Here is a 15,452-nt window from a genome sequence, read left to right on the forward strand (position 1 = left end):
CCATTCAGTTGAAAGTTCTTTCACTTTTGTGTCTCTCCATATCTGTATCTCTGTACTTTCAGATGAATATATCAAGTTGTGCGTTGATAATTCTTGGACAGATATTGAAATTAGACCCAGGCCTGACAGTGAAGTCAGGCCTGTTGATGGTCATCGGCCTGACAGTGGACCTGACTATTGGACTAATGGGCGTCGTCCTCACCTTGGACCTAGTAAAATCAAATTACCATTGTTATCATTTTTTTATTTCAATATTTGTTAGCTACTTGTCTAATAAAATTATGATTTTTTATCTCCCATTTCTTTTTCAGGACCTTTAAATGTAACTGATTATTGCCAGATTTATAGAAACCTCTGCTTATATGGACAATGCATTCCACTTCAAGGGCCTAGTTATCGCTGCGAGTGTTATATGGGTTATAAACTTGATGCAAGAGGAGAGTGTGTTGGTATGATTCAGACTGCTTTGTTGGGGTGTGTTATACTAATCCCTGTCTGATTTTGGGGTTTGTTTATTATTCCTAGTATGATGATTATTTTTTTCATTAAATGCAGTGTCAAACCAGTGGTTCTGGTGTAGTATATATTTTAATGATTTTTAAATATATATATAGTTAAAATATTGTAAAATTGATTGGCGTTAAAATAGTTACGTTTAGCTGTATGTTCTTTGTTACATTTTTAAATGTTATCATCTCCAAACAGCCATTTTAATAACCAAAATGAACACATTCAGTATAATTATAATTTTTTGCTTCAAATAGATGCTGATGAGTGTATAAGCAATCCCTGTATGCATGGAAAATGTGAGAACACGCAAGGATCTTACTTCTGTCGTTGTGATCCAGGCTTTCAAAGCACTGCTACTAAGATTACATGTGTGGGTATGTTATACTTCCATATTTTAAGTACTCCATTTTCCTTTGAATACATTGCAAGAACAATTAGTTATGTAATAAATTGTTATTCTCCAGCACTTCATTGAAGAACCCATTATTTATCATTCAGTAAGAAGCAAAACAATTTCTGGTAGCAAACCCAACTCCATATCATAGCTAGTTCTAAATTCTAACTCTGTGTAAAGTAGTTTATCCTGATTTCCATTTTGTATATATTCTAAGAAATCTTATGTTTACGACTTCTAATTTTCAACCCTTTAACAGATATAAATATTGATATGTCAACCCTATTAAACTCATTCATACTTTAAAGACCTCTATTAGGCCAACCCTCAGCCTTTTCTCAACCTATTTGATCTTTCCTGATAGTTATGACCTCTTAGATCTTTAATTCTGTTCACTAATGTCTTCAACCAAACTTTGTCTCTGATTTAGATAACTTAGGCTGCTATTACCTCTCAAATGTTTCCCCAGTTTTTTTGAGATGTTACTATAAGCAATTGTTGTATGATTTAATTATCTAGTATTACATGGGATCTAAGGATTTTGAACAACTTAACACATTTGATTTTGGGTCTACTTTTTGATATTTCTGAAATGTACTAGTTTCTGATCAGGCCCAAGTTAACTATGAAAATCTCTGAAGCTAAGTATGGATTTGTAAGTCTTGCATCAGTTCTGAGAAAAATTGTTTCAAACAATATAAAGGAAGAGTATCAAGGATTTTTTGAGAGGATTGCTGGGAGATAAGTAAGCTAGTTCCAGAAATGAGAAGTCATTTTTGGGACATCTATTTCTATATAGGGGGCAGCATGGTGGCTCAGCGTTAGCACAGCATCACAGTGGCAGGAACCCTGGTTCGATTCTGCCCTCTGTGTGGAGTTTGCACATTCTCCCCATGACTGCATGGGTTTCCTCTGTGTATTTGGTTTTCACCCACAGTCCAAAGATGTGCAAGCTAGGTGGATTAGCCATGTGATATGCCGGGTATAGATGTGTGGGTGTTGGTCAGTGTCGGACGCTCTTCAGAAGGTCAATGGGCCAGATGCCCTTCTTCCAAAGGGATTCTCTGAATCCTTTTTCTTAAATTTCAGGCTCACTGAATAGATAAAAAGTGTGTTGGACTGATTTTATGAATTACTTTTAACAAGCAAATAATAGCAAATATACTAAAATATAGTTTGAGGAGTTTGTTGGACTTATTTAAATAATCATAGAAATAGAAAATCTTAGAACCATGTTCACTCAGTTTGCACCTTTCTTCTTGACTCATGTGATGTGTTCGTTGCTGGCTAGGTTAGCATTAATTGCCAATACCTAAGTGCTCTTGAGGTGGCAGTGAGCCACCTTTTGAACTACTGCAGTCCATGGATATTCGGTATACCCACAGTTAGGAAAGTTGTTCTAGTATTTAGACCTGGTGACAACGAAGGAATAGTGGTACCATTGCAATTTAGGGTCGTGTGTGGCTTGGAAGAGAATTTACGAGTGATGGTATTCACTGTATCTGTCGCCCATGCCCTTCTAGGTGTCTGACGTTGTAAGTTTGAAGGAGCAATGATGAGTTACTGTAGTACATCTTGTATATACTGCAGACTGCTGCCACTGTGTGTCATTGGTGGAGTGAATGAAGGATGTTGAATCAAAGAAGCCACTTTGTGTGGGATTGTGTTGAGCTTCTTGAGTGTTGTTAGAGTCGTAAATATCTAGGCAAGTGGAGAATATTCTATCATTTACCTGACTTGTGCCTTGTAGATGATGGACAGACTTCCAAGAGTTAGGAAGTCATAGAATCATGGAGCTGTACAGCACAGAAAGTGACCCTTTAGTCCAACTAATCCATGCTGACCAGATATCTGAAATTAATCTAGGCCCATTTGCCTGCATTTGGCCCAAATCCCTCTAAACCCTTCCTATTCAGATACCTATTCAAATGCTTTTTATATGTTATGATTGTACCTGCCTCCCCCACTTCCTCTGGCAGCTCATTCCATATGCATACCACTCTCTGTGTGAAAAGGTTGTCCCTTAGGTTCCTTTTAATCCTTTCTCCTCTCACCTTAAACCTATGTCCTCTAGGTTTTGACTCCTCCATCCCAGGGAAAAGTCCTTGCCTATTTTCCCTACCCATGCCCCTCATGATTTTATAAACCTCTACAAGAGGTCTGACATTCCAGGGATAATAGCCCCAGCCTATTCAGCCTCTCCTTACCGCTCAAACCCTCCAACCATGGCAACATCCTTGTACATCTTTTCTGAACCCTCTCGAATTTCACAACAACCTATGGTAGGGGGACCAGAATTGATCACAGTATTCCAAAAGTGGCCTAACCACTATCTTGTACAGTCGCAACATGACATCCCAACTCCTATACTTAATGCAGTGACCAACAAAAGCAAGCATACTGAGTGCCTCCTTCATTATCATGAACTACCTGGAATGCCACTGTCAAGGAACTATGAACCTGCACTCCAAGGTCTCTGTTCAACAATGCTCCCTAGGACCTTACCATTAAGTGTATAAGTCCTGTTGCCACTACTGAGCCCATTGCTCCAGCTGATCAAGATCCCATTGTACTCTGAGATAAAATTCTTCGCTGTCCACTACACTTACAAATTCGATATCATCTACAAACTGATTAACCATACCTCCTATGCTTGTGTCCAAATCATTTATATAAATTTTGAAAAGCTGTGGACCCAGCACCGATCCTTGTGACACACCATGGTCACAGGCCTCCAATCTGAAAGGCAACCCTCTATCACCACACTCTGTCTCCTACATTCAAGCCAGTTCTGTATGGCTAGTTCTCCCTATTTTCCATGTGATCTAACTTTGTTAACCAGTCTACCATGAGAAACCTTGTCAAACGCCTTACTGAAGTCCATGTAGCTGACCTCTATTGCTATGCCCTCATTAATCTCCTTCATTACTTCTTCAAAAAACTCGAGTGTATTGTGAAGAATTTCTAGCATCCAAGCTTTTTTCTGTCCACATGGACAGTATAAAAAGGGAAGTAAATTAATCACTTGTAATTCCAATCATTGTGTACATTGGGAATATATAAAATTGGAAAAGTTAGCAATAAAGGAGAATTTCTAGTGTGCTGAGGACAATTTCCTAAAACAATATCATGCAGATCCAACAAAGGATCTATGACTGTCTGTCTATTTTGGATCTGACAAAATGTAATGAGACAAGTTTAAGAAGGATCTGAGTAAAAGGTTCCTCAAAGGAACAGTAACCATAAAATGATGGAATTTAGCATTCTAGTTTGAAAGTGAGAAACCTGGGTTGGAAACAACTGTGCTAAATTTAAATAAGAGACAAGGTGTAGAGCGGATGAACACAGCAGGTCGAGCAGGAAGGCTGACATTTCGGGCCTAGACCCTTGTCAGAAAATTTTCTGAAGAGGTGTCTAGCCCCGAAACGTCAGCCTTCCTCCTCCTCTGATGCTGCTTGGCCTGCTGTGTTCATCCAGCTCTACACTTTGTTACCTCAGATTCTCCAGCATCTGCAGTACCTACTACCTCTAAATTTAAATAAGAGTTGTTAGGTAGAGATGAGGGCAGCGTTAGCTGGAGTGAATGGGAAAAACAGTTTGGAAAAACTCAGCAGGTCTGGCAGCTGTGGAGAGGAAGCAGAGTTAACACTTCAGGTCCTGTGACCCTTCTTCTGGATTTTTCTTCTGAACCCTTCTGACGAAGGGCCATAGGACCTGAAATGTTAGCTCTGGGCTTTCTCTTCACTGATACAGCCAGACCTGCTGAGTTTTTCCAGCAATTTCTGTTTTTGTTTCTAATTTCCACATCCACATTCCTTCTGTTTTTTTGTTTGGGGGAGAAAAGTTTAACAGAAAAATCTGTTAAGGACAATAAAAAAAATTTATGGAAATTGTTCATTACTCACAGTAAAGATATATCTATGAGGAGGAAGGATTCTAGAAAGTGGATAAACTGACTATGAATAACCAAGAAATAGAAAATGCACAATGTGTCAAAGATTAGTGGTAAACCAGAGTGTTTTAAAAGTCAACTAAAGAGAGGAAATAAATATTGAGGGCACACTAGCAGATTAAAAAGAATAGTAAGAACTTCTTCAAATATATAAAAAGTAGGAGAGAGGCCCCTTAGAGAATGAGGCTGGAGAAATAGTAATGAAAAACAAGGAAATGGAAGAAGATTTAAATAAATACTGTACTTAAGTCTTCATGGTAGAGGACTACAATAGCATTCTAATAACATTTAACAATCAAAGAGCTAAAGGAATCTAAAATAAATGCATGATCTTAGAACCATTTTCCTTTGTAAGTCCATAACTCCCTGAAAGTGGCAACACAAATGGATAAGTTGGTAAGGCAGGGTGTACAGTATGCTTGCCTTCATCAGTCGGGGCATTGAGTATAAAAGCTAGCAAGTCATGTTGCAGCAGTATAAAACATTAGTTAAGCTGCAATTGGAGTATTGTGTGCAGTTCTGGTTCCCACACTGTAGGAAGGATCCTGAGGCTTTGAAGTGAGTACAAAAGAGGTTTACCTGGATTAGCTTAACAACTATCATTGGGACCCATTAAGAATGTAATAGTCAAGTATCTAAAAGCACATCATATAATCAAGTAGAATCGGCATGCCTTCATCAAGGGCAGTCATAATTTATTACAGCTCTTGAAGAGTTGACTAATAGGATATATAAAGGGGAACCGAGTGATCTATGTAATTGATTAGATTTGCCAAGGTAGCACACATTAGGCTACTTAATAACATAAGAGCTCGTATGTTGGAAGTAGTGCATTAATAAGGGTAGAAAATTCGCTAAATAATAGACAGAGAGGTGAGATAAAGGGGGTATTTTCAGGATGATAACCCCAGCAAAGTGCCACAAGGATCAGTGCTGGGACTACAATTGTTTATGACATACTAATGACTTGGGTAATGGAAATGAATGTACTATTGCCAATTTTATGAGTGGGAAATGCAAATAGTGCAGATGACACAATGTCTGCAAAGGGATACAGACATTTTAAGAGGGTGGGTAGAAACATAGGGGGTGACATATGAATACAAGGTTATGCACTTTGGTATGAAGAACTGAGTATTATTTAAATAGAGAAAGACTGCAGAAAGCTGTAGCACTGAGGGATTCAGGATCCTTTCGCATGAATCACAAAAGTCTGACTTCACTGAGTAATAGAGAAGTCAAATAGACTATTGATCTTTACTTCAACAGGAATGGAATATTTCTAGGATTATATAAGTCACTAGACCACACCAGGAATAGTTTTGGTCCTGTTGTCTGAAGAAAAATATACAAGCATTAGAGGCAGTTCACAGAAGGTTCACTGGGTTGATCCCAGATATGGAGGGATTTTCTTATGAAGAGAAATTGAGTATTCATTAGAGTTTGGAAGAATTAAAGAAAAACTTACTGAAATATAAGATTCTTATGGGACTTGATAGGGCAAATTTGGAGTGGTTGATTCCGTTGTGCGAGAGAGCGTAATCTTGGAGTAAGGAGTCACCCATTTAAGAAACGGGTAAGGAAGATTGTTTTTCTGATTAGCAAATCTGCAGAATTCTTTATCACAGAGAGCTGTCAACATTCAGTTATTAAGTCTATTCAAGGCTGAGATAAATGGAAGATAGAGTTGAGGATTGCCAGATGTGCCGTGCATTCATTGAATGGCAGAGCAAATTCAATAGACTGACTTTTTTCTTTTCCTTTGTCTTGTGGTTTTTAATGATTGATCTATTTCACTTTCTGGTCTGTAGTAACCCCCAGCATGCTGTTAGTTTGGGATTCAACAATACCATTGAATTTTACTAGAAGATGGTTAGATCCTCTCTCTCTCATTAAAAATTTCATCGTCTAGCATTTGTGTAGGATGAATGTTACTTGTCATTTATTATTGTAAATGCAAACTTTGTCCACACTTGCTGCATGTGAAGATGTACAGCTTCAGTATCTGAGGAGCCATAACTAATCCCACCCAGCCTTCAGGACACCATCAACTGCAACATCACACAACCCTGTCATGGCACCCTCAGCAAGACATATTAGATCATCGACATAGATACTATCATCACGTGTGGGAATACCACCTGCCACAAGTATGGCGGATACTCATGTGACTCAGCCAGTCTTGCCTATCTCATACATTGCAGACAAGGATGCCCCAGAGAACAGTACATTGGCAAAACCATGCAGACACTATGACAATGGGTGACTGGACACCGCGCAACAATTGCCAGACAGGCGTGCTCCCTTCTAGTGGGGGACCACTTCAGCGGCATTCGGCTTCGGATCTTGGATTAATGAACGATTCAGGTTAAGACTCAGACAGATTCTAAACAACACCTCACACTAAAATGCATTGTCTGACCTGAGATGTCACCTCTTATATTGACCAGTAAAACCTTTAGGTATCTTAGTGTCGTGATTTGAAAGAAATTTTCAGTACTACATCGACCACAACACCACACCTGGCAGCCTCTGCAAGACATGTCAGATTGTTGACATGAATACTACAATCACATGTGGGTACACCACCTAGCACGTGTGGGGTAGCTACTTGTGACTTGGTCAAAGTTGACTATCTCATACGCTGCATGCAAGGATGCCCTGGGCCAAGGTATATTGGCAAAACCATGTAGATGATATGACAACAGATGAATGGACGCCGTGCAACAAATACCAGACAGAGGTGGTTCTGTCTCAGTGAAGGAACACTTCAGTGGTCAAGGGCATTTCGGATAAACGTCCTCTGGATAATCACAACACATAGTTGCCAAGCAGAGGCTGATAATCAGGGAAGGCCTAAACCGTGATCTTGGGTTCATGTCATACAACAGGTGACCCCAACACATGATACACTCTCGCTCGCTCGCTGTCTCTCTCGTGCCCTCTCCCTCGTGCTCTCTCTCTCTCTCGCTTTCTCTCCACCTGACCCTGTCTCTTTCATGCACACATAAATCTATGTGATGAATTTACTTTTGCAGGCACCTTCTAGGTTCTTCAAAAAGCACACAGTTTGTAGACACGGTCAGTCAATGGGGCATTTTATAAATTTCTGTTTTGGAAATAAAACCAGTTTGATTCCAGGTTAAAACACAGACAGATTCTAAACAAGGCCTCATACCTAAAATGTATTGTCTGACTTGAGATGTCACCACATTGTAAATACTTATAAAACCTTTACTTACCTTGGGATAGTGACTTGAAAGAAATTCTGAGATTTGCATTTTTATCAATCAAAGCGTGCATCACCTTTCTAACTGATTAAAGATTTAACAGGAGGGAGTCAGCCAGCCATTTTAGGTTTATTCAATACATTTGCATCAGTGGTATGCTCTTTTGATCTTTTACTTATAAATTCTATGTTTTGATGCCTCTCTCATTCCTGCAGTGATGTCCTGAGGCCAAGCTCATTTACCTCCACTGGCCACAATTATTTCTTACTAGATATGACCTGATGAGTGGAATATTTACCCCCGACTCCTGTTGAGTCCAGTTTTACTAGCCCTCCCTGATGTCATAATTGGTCAAATATTCCTTGATGTCGGGGCTGTCACACTCAACTCATCTCTGCAATTCTGCTGTTTTATCATGTTTGGACCAAGACTGTAACAAGGCTGAGTAGCGCTGACAGAATTTAACCGAGTGACAGTAAGCAGGTTATTGCTGTATTAGTGCCACCTTATAACTGTGAATGACCCTTTCCATCACTTTGCTGATGATTAAAAAGAGACTGATATAGTGTAATTAGATGGATTGGATTTGCCCTGTATTTTGAGGACGAGACGTAAGCATAGCTAATTCTAAAGCACAAATCTTTGTAATTTTGCCAGATCGTGACCGGGTCCCACAATGTTTGCAGTATCATCTGATTGCAGCCACTTCTTGATATCATGTGGAGTAAATCAAATTGGCTGAAGACTGGCATCTATGATGCTGGGACCTCAGGAGTAGGCCATTGGTGGGTCTGGTGCAGGCAGCAGCAAAAAAACAGTGGCAGAGGAGAATTGGCCCAGTGGATAAAGATGACACCTAAAGAGTGGCGGTGAGGCATTGGAGGAGGGATGGTGACACAAGTATTGTTAATGAGCTGGCTCAGAACTGATGGACTCTTGCGAAGCTATATCATTTTTTTTTCCTATTCTCAAAGCTATTCAAATAGCACCAGATTGTGGCAACAGTGGAAAAGCTTTTCACTGTTTCTCTTACTGTAAAATAGGGGAGGTAATGGCCTCGTGTTATTATTGCTGGACTGTTAATTCAGAAACCCAGATAATGTTCTGGGAACCTGGTTCGAATCCCACCACGACGGATAGTGGAATTTGGATATCATAAATATCTGGAATTAAGAGTCTAATGATTGTGAATCCATTGTCGATTGTCGCAAAAACCCATTTGGTTTACATTTCTGAAGAAGGATCTAGGCCCAAAACGTCAGATTTCCTGCTCCTCTGATGCTGCTTGGCCTGCTGTGTTCATCCAGCTCTACACCTTGTTATCTTTGGTTTATTGATGCCCTTGAGGGAAGGAAACTGCCATCCTTTCCTGGTCAGGCCTACTTATGATTCCACAGCAATGTGGTTGAATATTAACTGCCTCCTGGGCAACTTGGAATGGGCAATAAATTCTCTCTAGCTAGTGACACCCTTATCTCGTGAATGAATAAAAAAACACATGAGAATAAAATCGTCCACACATTCAAAATGGATCGGCAACTTGAAGTTTCAAGTTGAAGATGGTTGCAAATGCTTTGAGAGATATATTTGGCCCAATTAGTGCTGTTAGTTTTATTGTCCACCTCCATTCACTGTTATATGTCAAAAGACAAATGATATTTGACTCTGTGGTTTGTAGTTAATGACCCAGTTAGCAGAAGAAAACAGTGTTCTTGCTAGTCCATTAAAACCTGTCAGTATCTTGAATACCTTTATTAAGTCATCTTTTCTTTTATTACAAAGAGAATAATCCCGATATTTCCAGCCTCTCTGCATCCCATATAACATCCAAATGTACTTCTTCTGTACCACTTCCAAAGCTTTCATTTGTTTCCTAAGTGTGGAGCGCAGAAATGTCCAAACTGAAATCAACTTTACGATTGAAATTAGATGTTAGTTTTCACATGTATGTCAGTAGGCCTACATTACCACCTTTCCCAGCCTTCTATCCATCTCTAATTTGTCAGACTGTTTGTTAGATATCCAGTATTGTATGTTGCCAGAACAAAACTAAGATATCACCCTAGACCTCTTCAGTCAAATATTTCATCTTTCATAAATGTTGAAGGAGAAACGTCTCTGAAAAGGCCTGTATTAAAGAGGAGATCCAACACCGAATTGCCGCTCATCTTTCTAAAAACAAATATTTGACAACAAAGATCTCCGAAAGGTTACTGTACAGAGCAGTTCTGATCACCATATTCTTGTACAGCCTTGACATGACTTCCCAACTCCTATACTCAATGCAGTGACCAATAACAGCAAGTGTACCAAATGCTTTCTCCACCATCCTGACCTGCAACTCTGCTTTCAAGGGACTTTAAACCTGCATACCAAGGTCTGTTGGTTCAGCAACACTCGTATAAGTCCTGCGCTGATTTACCCTACCAAAATGCAACACCTCACACTTATCTAAATTAAACTCCATTTATCTTCCTCGGCCCATTTGCCCATCTGATCAACCACTAAAGGGCTTGTCTAGAAAGGTTTACAATGCTTGAATAAGTCTGGTTAGGCCCCGGGAAGTCACTATTTTGCAGTCTAACGTCTGCAATAACATGATTGACAAATTGTGATCTGAGTGTGCCTCAACTGAGAATATTTGTGTACTATAATGAGACCTGGACTTTGTATCAACAACAGGTGAGAATATTAATGATGCTTTCCCCCCAACTGATTCTGCAGATTCAGTGAGAGGACTGTGATTGTAATATCCTTCTTCAAGACAATTCTACAAACATTTCAGCAAGTCTCCTCTATAATCAACTTTCATTGCATGGAAATCTCTCCAGATGACTAAGAAGTCCCTTCTGTGACAGTGTTGTTTCTTCAACTCTCAAATGCTTAATGGTCCAGTGGAGGATAAAGAAAACATTACAAAGATGTTATGAAGGTCCCTGAAGTGCAGCAATATTAACATTAATAACTATCATTCATTCAAGTAGCTGACAACCTGCCTATCAAGCTGCATTTTAACTTGAGTCCAAAACCCTGAATGATGAGGTATAGCAGTAATAGAGCAAATCAGCCTCCAATTGAGAGACAACCAACATTAGCTGATTCGCAGAAATTTCTTCAATTGAGTAATGGGAAGCTTCAAAGCATTACCTTTTGTATCATGCCGCAGACTTTGTCTCCTAGCTACTGACATCTTCCTGTCTCTGTCAGCCTACTAAAGTTGTACCATATTTTTCCTAACCTTGATGTTCCATTCGACGTTTGGATGAACTTGCTCCTTAAATATCTCTGGATGTGACTGCATGCCCCAGATTTATTTCGTAGTGATTCTGGAGCGTTTGAGGCATTTTATTACATTAGAGGTGCTGCATAAATAAGTCTTTTTTTATATTATGTGCAGGTGCTATAATGCTATGCACTTCATTTGAGGCTACTGCTGCTATTCTTTTGTATGAATGATGTGTATGAGAATTCTAGTAAATTTCAAAATAATGTCTAAATTGGATCAGTGCAAAATGGTGAGGTCCGATGTGTGCAGATTCCATAGAGTTATGTTAGGTTTGAGAACAGAAAAATAATTTATTAAGTTTAATGCAGATGGAGGTCAGGTAGGAATACAAACAAAGTTGCTGGAAAAGCTGAGCAGGTCTGGCACCATCTGTGAAGGAGAAAACAGAGTTAACATTTTGGGTCCGGTGACACTTTTGAGAATGGAGTTCCAGTGAGCCTGAAGTCAGTAGTGGGTAAGTCGTTGCAGGGGATTCTGAGGAACAGAATTTACATGCATTTGGGAAGGACAGATTAGGGATAATCAATATGGCTTCGAATGTGAAAATCGTGTCTCACTAATTTGATCAAGTTTTTTAAAGATGTAACAAAGAAGATTGATGGGGGCACAGTGGTGGACATTGTCTATATGGACTTTAGTAAAGCATTCAACAAGGTTCCAATGGTAGACTGGTTAGCAAGGTTAGATCACATGGAATACAGGGAGAAGTAGCGATTTGGATAGAAATTTGGCTTGATGGTAGGAGACGGAGGTTGGTGATAGAGGGTTGCTTTCTTGGATTGTGACCAGCAGTGTGCTGTAAGGATCGGTACTGGGTCATCTGCTTTTTGTCATTTATATAAATCATTTGGATGTGACTATAGGAGGTATGGTTAGTAAGTTTGCAGATATTACCAAAATTGATGGTGTAGTAGACCGTAAGGAGGGTTACCTCAGAGTACGACAGGACCTTGATCAGATGGCAAATGGGCCGAGGAGTGGCAGATGGAGTTTAATTTAGATAAATTTGAGGTGCTTAATTTTCATAGGGCAAATCAGGGCAGGACTTAAAGACTTAATGGCCAGGACCTGGGGAGTGTTGCTGAACAAAGAGACCTTTGCATTCAGGTTCATAGTTTCTTGAAAACAGAGTTACAGGTAGACAGGGTGGTGAAGGTGTTGTTTGGTACACTTGGCTTTATTGGTCAGTGCATTGAGTATAGGAATTGGGAGGTTATGTTATGCTGTCTAGGATATTGGTTAGACCGCTTTTGGAATACTGTGTTCAATTCTGGTCTCCCTGCCATAGGAAAGATGTTGTGAAACTTGAATAGGTTTAATGTGAGAGGAGCGAGATTTAAAGGGGACCTAAACAGCAACGTTCTCATTTGTGTATGGAATGAGCTGCCAGATTAAGTGGTGGATGCTACTACAATTATAACATTTAGAAGGCATCTGGATGGGCCTATGAATAGGAAGGGTGTAGATGGATAAGGACCAAATGCCAGCAAATAGGACTAAATTAATTTAGAATATCTGGTCAACATAAATGAGTTGGACCGAAGCGTCTGTTTCTGAGATGTACTTCTCTACGACTCAAGAATGTAGATGATGAAACTTTGCAGTTTCTAACCTGGAGGATTATGTAAACAAAAAAGTCTTCTCACTTGAGACATGCTGAGATCACACCCTTGTCAATGATGTTGTTGCAGACATTAGACCGCAAAATAATGATGCCTGCTGGACTAACCAGACTTGTTCAGCCATTGTAAAGCTTTATAGACAAGCTCTACAAGAATTGCATGGTAAAAAAGAATGACTGACTAGATGATTGGAAGAAAGGAGCTGTTTATCAAGAAATGGGTAGTATGGGGTCAATGATGTGTCGTCATATCTGGGCATGTGATGAAATCTGTCCAGAGACAGTTGTCAAGTTATTCAAGAAATGTGAGGTGTTGAATGTGCTTAATGGAATATAAGATTATTATTTGTGAGATGATTATGTTGTGTTGACGTGTTTTATTGTTTTTAGGATGCATGAATCACTGGCTAGGCCAGCATTTATTGCCTGTCCCTAATTACTGAGAAAGTAAATCAAGAGGCAATCAAATGCTGTGGGTCTGGGGTCATGTGAATGCCAGCAGATAAAGATGACAGATTGCCTTTTCTAAAGAATATTAGTAATCAGATGTGGTTCTACAACAATCAACAAAAGTTACGAGAGTGTCATTAGGCCATGTAACTCTTTATTTGAGATTTTATTGAAATCAAATTTTGTCATCTGGGGTGGTGATGGTCTAATGATATTATTGCTAGACTGTTAATCCAGAGACCCGGATATCATTCTGGGGACCTGGGTTCGAATCCCACCGTGGCAGATGGTGAAATTTGACTTCAATAAAATATCTGGAGTTAAGAATCTAACATGACAGTTACCTGCAGATTAATCTTCTGTGATTCCTGCTTGAGGATATTGAGATCTGTCTGCATCTCAAAGGTCTACAACTTTTTTGGTCACTTGTGAGATGTGTGATGTGTGTGTTGCTGGCTGACCAGCATTTATTGCCCTTACCTAGTTGCCCTTGAGAAAATGGTGGTGAGCTGCCTTCTTAAACTGCTGCAGCCCATGTGCTGTAGGTAGACCTACAATGCCCTTAGATGGTGGGGGTTGCCTGCCATTCAGCTTCATACCCCTTCTGTTAAGAGCATTCTGTCACTGGACTGCGCAAGTGCCTGACTGACCATGTCCAAGCCTCTGGACTGGTATCAGACACTAGCCTCAACTTACTCCATCAGAACTCCCTCAGCAGAGAACTGACACTGAACTTATATGACTTGTTTGCTAAAGTAATGAAGCTAAATATTAATGAGGTGAGTTAGACCATGAGTACGATGTTTAATGAGAAATTATTTCCCTCAATTGGCAACTCATTACTGCCCATTGAGAAACTTGCCATACTGCTTCTCAACAGCATACAAGATGGCTCGAAGTGCTTCAGAGGCTGAGAAAGGCCTCATTGAACTTCTTTCTCAATTCTGCCACCAGTCTTACCATAGCTCACATGCCTCAGATGCTTACAAGATCGTGCCGTTCATTACTGAAACTCCTGGAGGTTTCTAGCTCACCAGTGTTCTTCTTTTAAAAGAAACTTGAACTTCCAGGCAACAGCTGAAAGAGATGACATTTCAAGATTTCACGTGTGCTGTGGGCCAGATCAGATCAGAAGATAGCCCAGACCTTTAACTTTTATATTTATTTAAAAACAAGTGTAAGGTGCTAGGTTCCAAATGTGATTCGATTGGTTCACCACTTGGCTTTAATCAAAACACACTTTATTCTTACAACACAGTTAAAATACAAAAAAACTGGCATAACTCTATTGAAGTATCTGACAGTATAATGTATTATTTAACCACTGATCATTAACTGTTCCACTGTAGGGGGCATCCTATAAACACGCATGCTTTGCCAAAGATGCAATTCAGCAAAACAGTTATGCGCTATCTCTCTCTAGTCCAAAGAAAGAAACAATCTTCTCCTTTTGATTTTTAAGACTTCACTGCAACAGCCTGCAGGTCTGAGAGAGCCCTGCCCCTGTCGAAGATAATAAAATGTGAGGCTGGATGAACACAGCAGGCCCAGCAGCATCTCAGGAGCCCAAAAGCTGATGTTTCGGGCCTAGACCCTTCATCAGAGAGGGGGATAGGGTGAGGGTTCTGGAATAAATAGGGAGAGAGGGGGAGGCGGACCGAAGATGGAGAGAAAAGAAGATAGGTGGAGAGGAGAGTATAGGTGGGGAGGTAGGGAGGGGATAGGTCAGTTCAGGGAAGACAGACAGGTCAAGGAGGTGGGATGAGGTTAGTAGGTAGGAGATGGAGGTGCGGCTTGGGGTGGGAGGAAGGGCTGGGTGAGAGGAAGAACAGGTTAGGGAAGTCCTATTCTTCCTCTCACCCAGCCCTTCCTCCCACCCCAAGCCGCACCTCCATCTCCTACCTACTAACCTCATCCCACCTCCTTGACCTGTCTGTCTTCCCTGGACTGACCTATCCCCTCCCTACCTCCCCACCTATACTCTCCTCTCCACCTATCTTCTTTTCTCT

General features: G+C 40.2%; 1 protein-coding gene across 1 annotated transcript in view; it reads left to right on the top strand.

The window, feature by feature from the left end:
• LOC125446730 (fibrillin-1-like) overlaps window positions 1-15,452 on the top strand; it is a 570,259-nt gene that overhangs the window by 213,486 nt on the left and 341,321 nt on the right. Inside the window, exons 10-12 of the mRNA XM_048520489.2 lie at window positions 63-212; window positions 312-449; window positions 765-884. Coding sequence (XP_048376446.1) covers window positions 63-212; window positions 312-449; window positions 765-884 — 408 coding nt within the window. The remainder of the gene's footprint in view (window positions 1-62; window positions 213-311; window positions 450-764; window positions 885-15,452) is intronic.

Source organism: Stegostoma tigrinum, chromosome 36 (genome assembly GCF_030684315.1).
Source record: "Stegostoma tigrinum isolate sSteTig4 chromosome 36, sSteTig4.hap1, whole genome shotgun sequence".
NCBI lineage: Eukaryota > Metazoa > Chordata > Chondrichthyes > Orectolobiformes > Stegostomatidae > Stegostoma > Stegostoma tigrinum.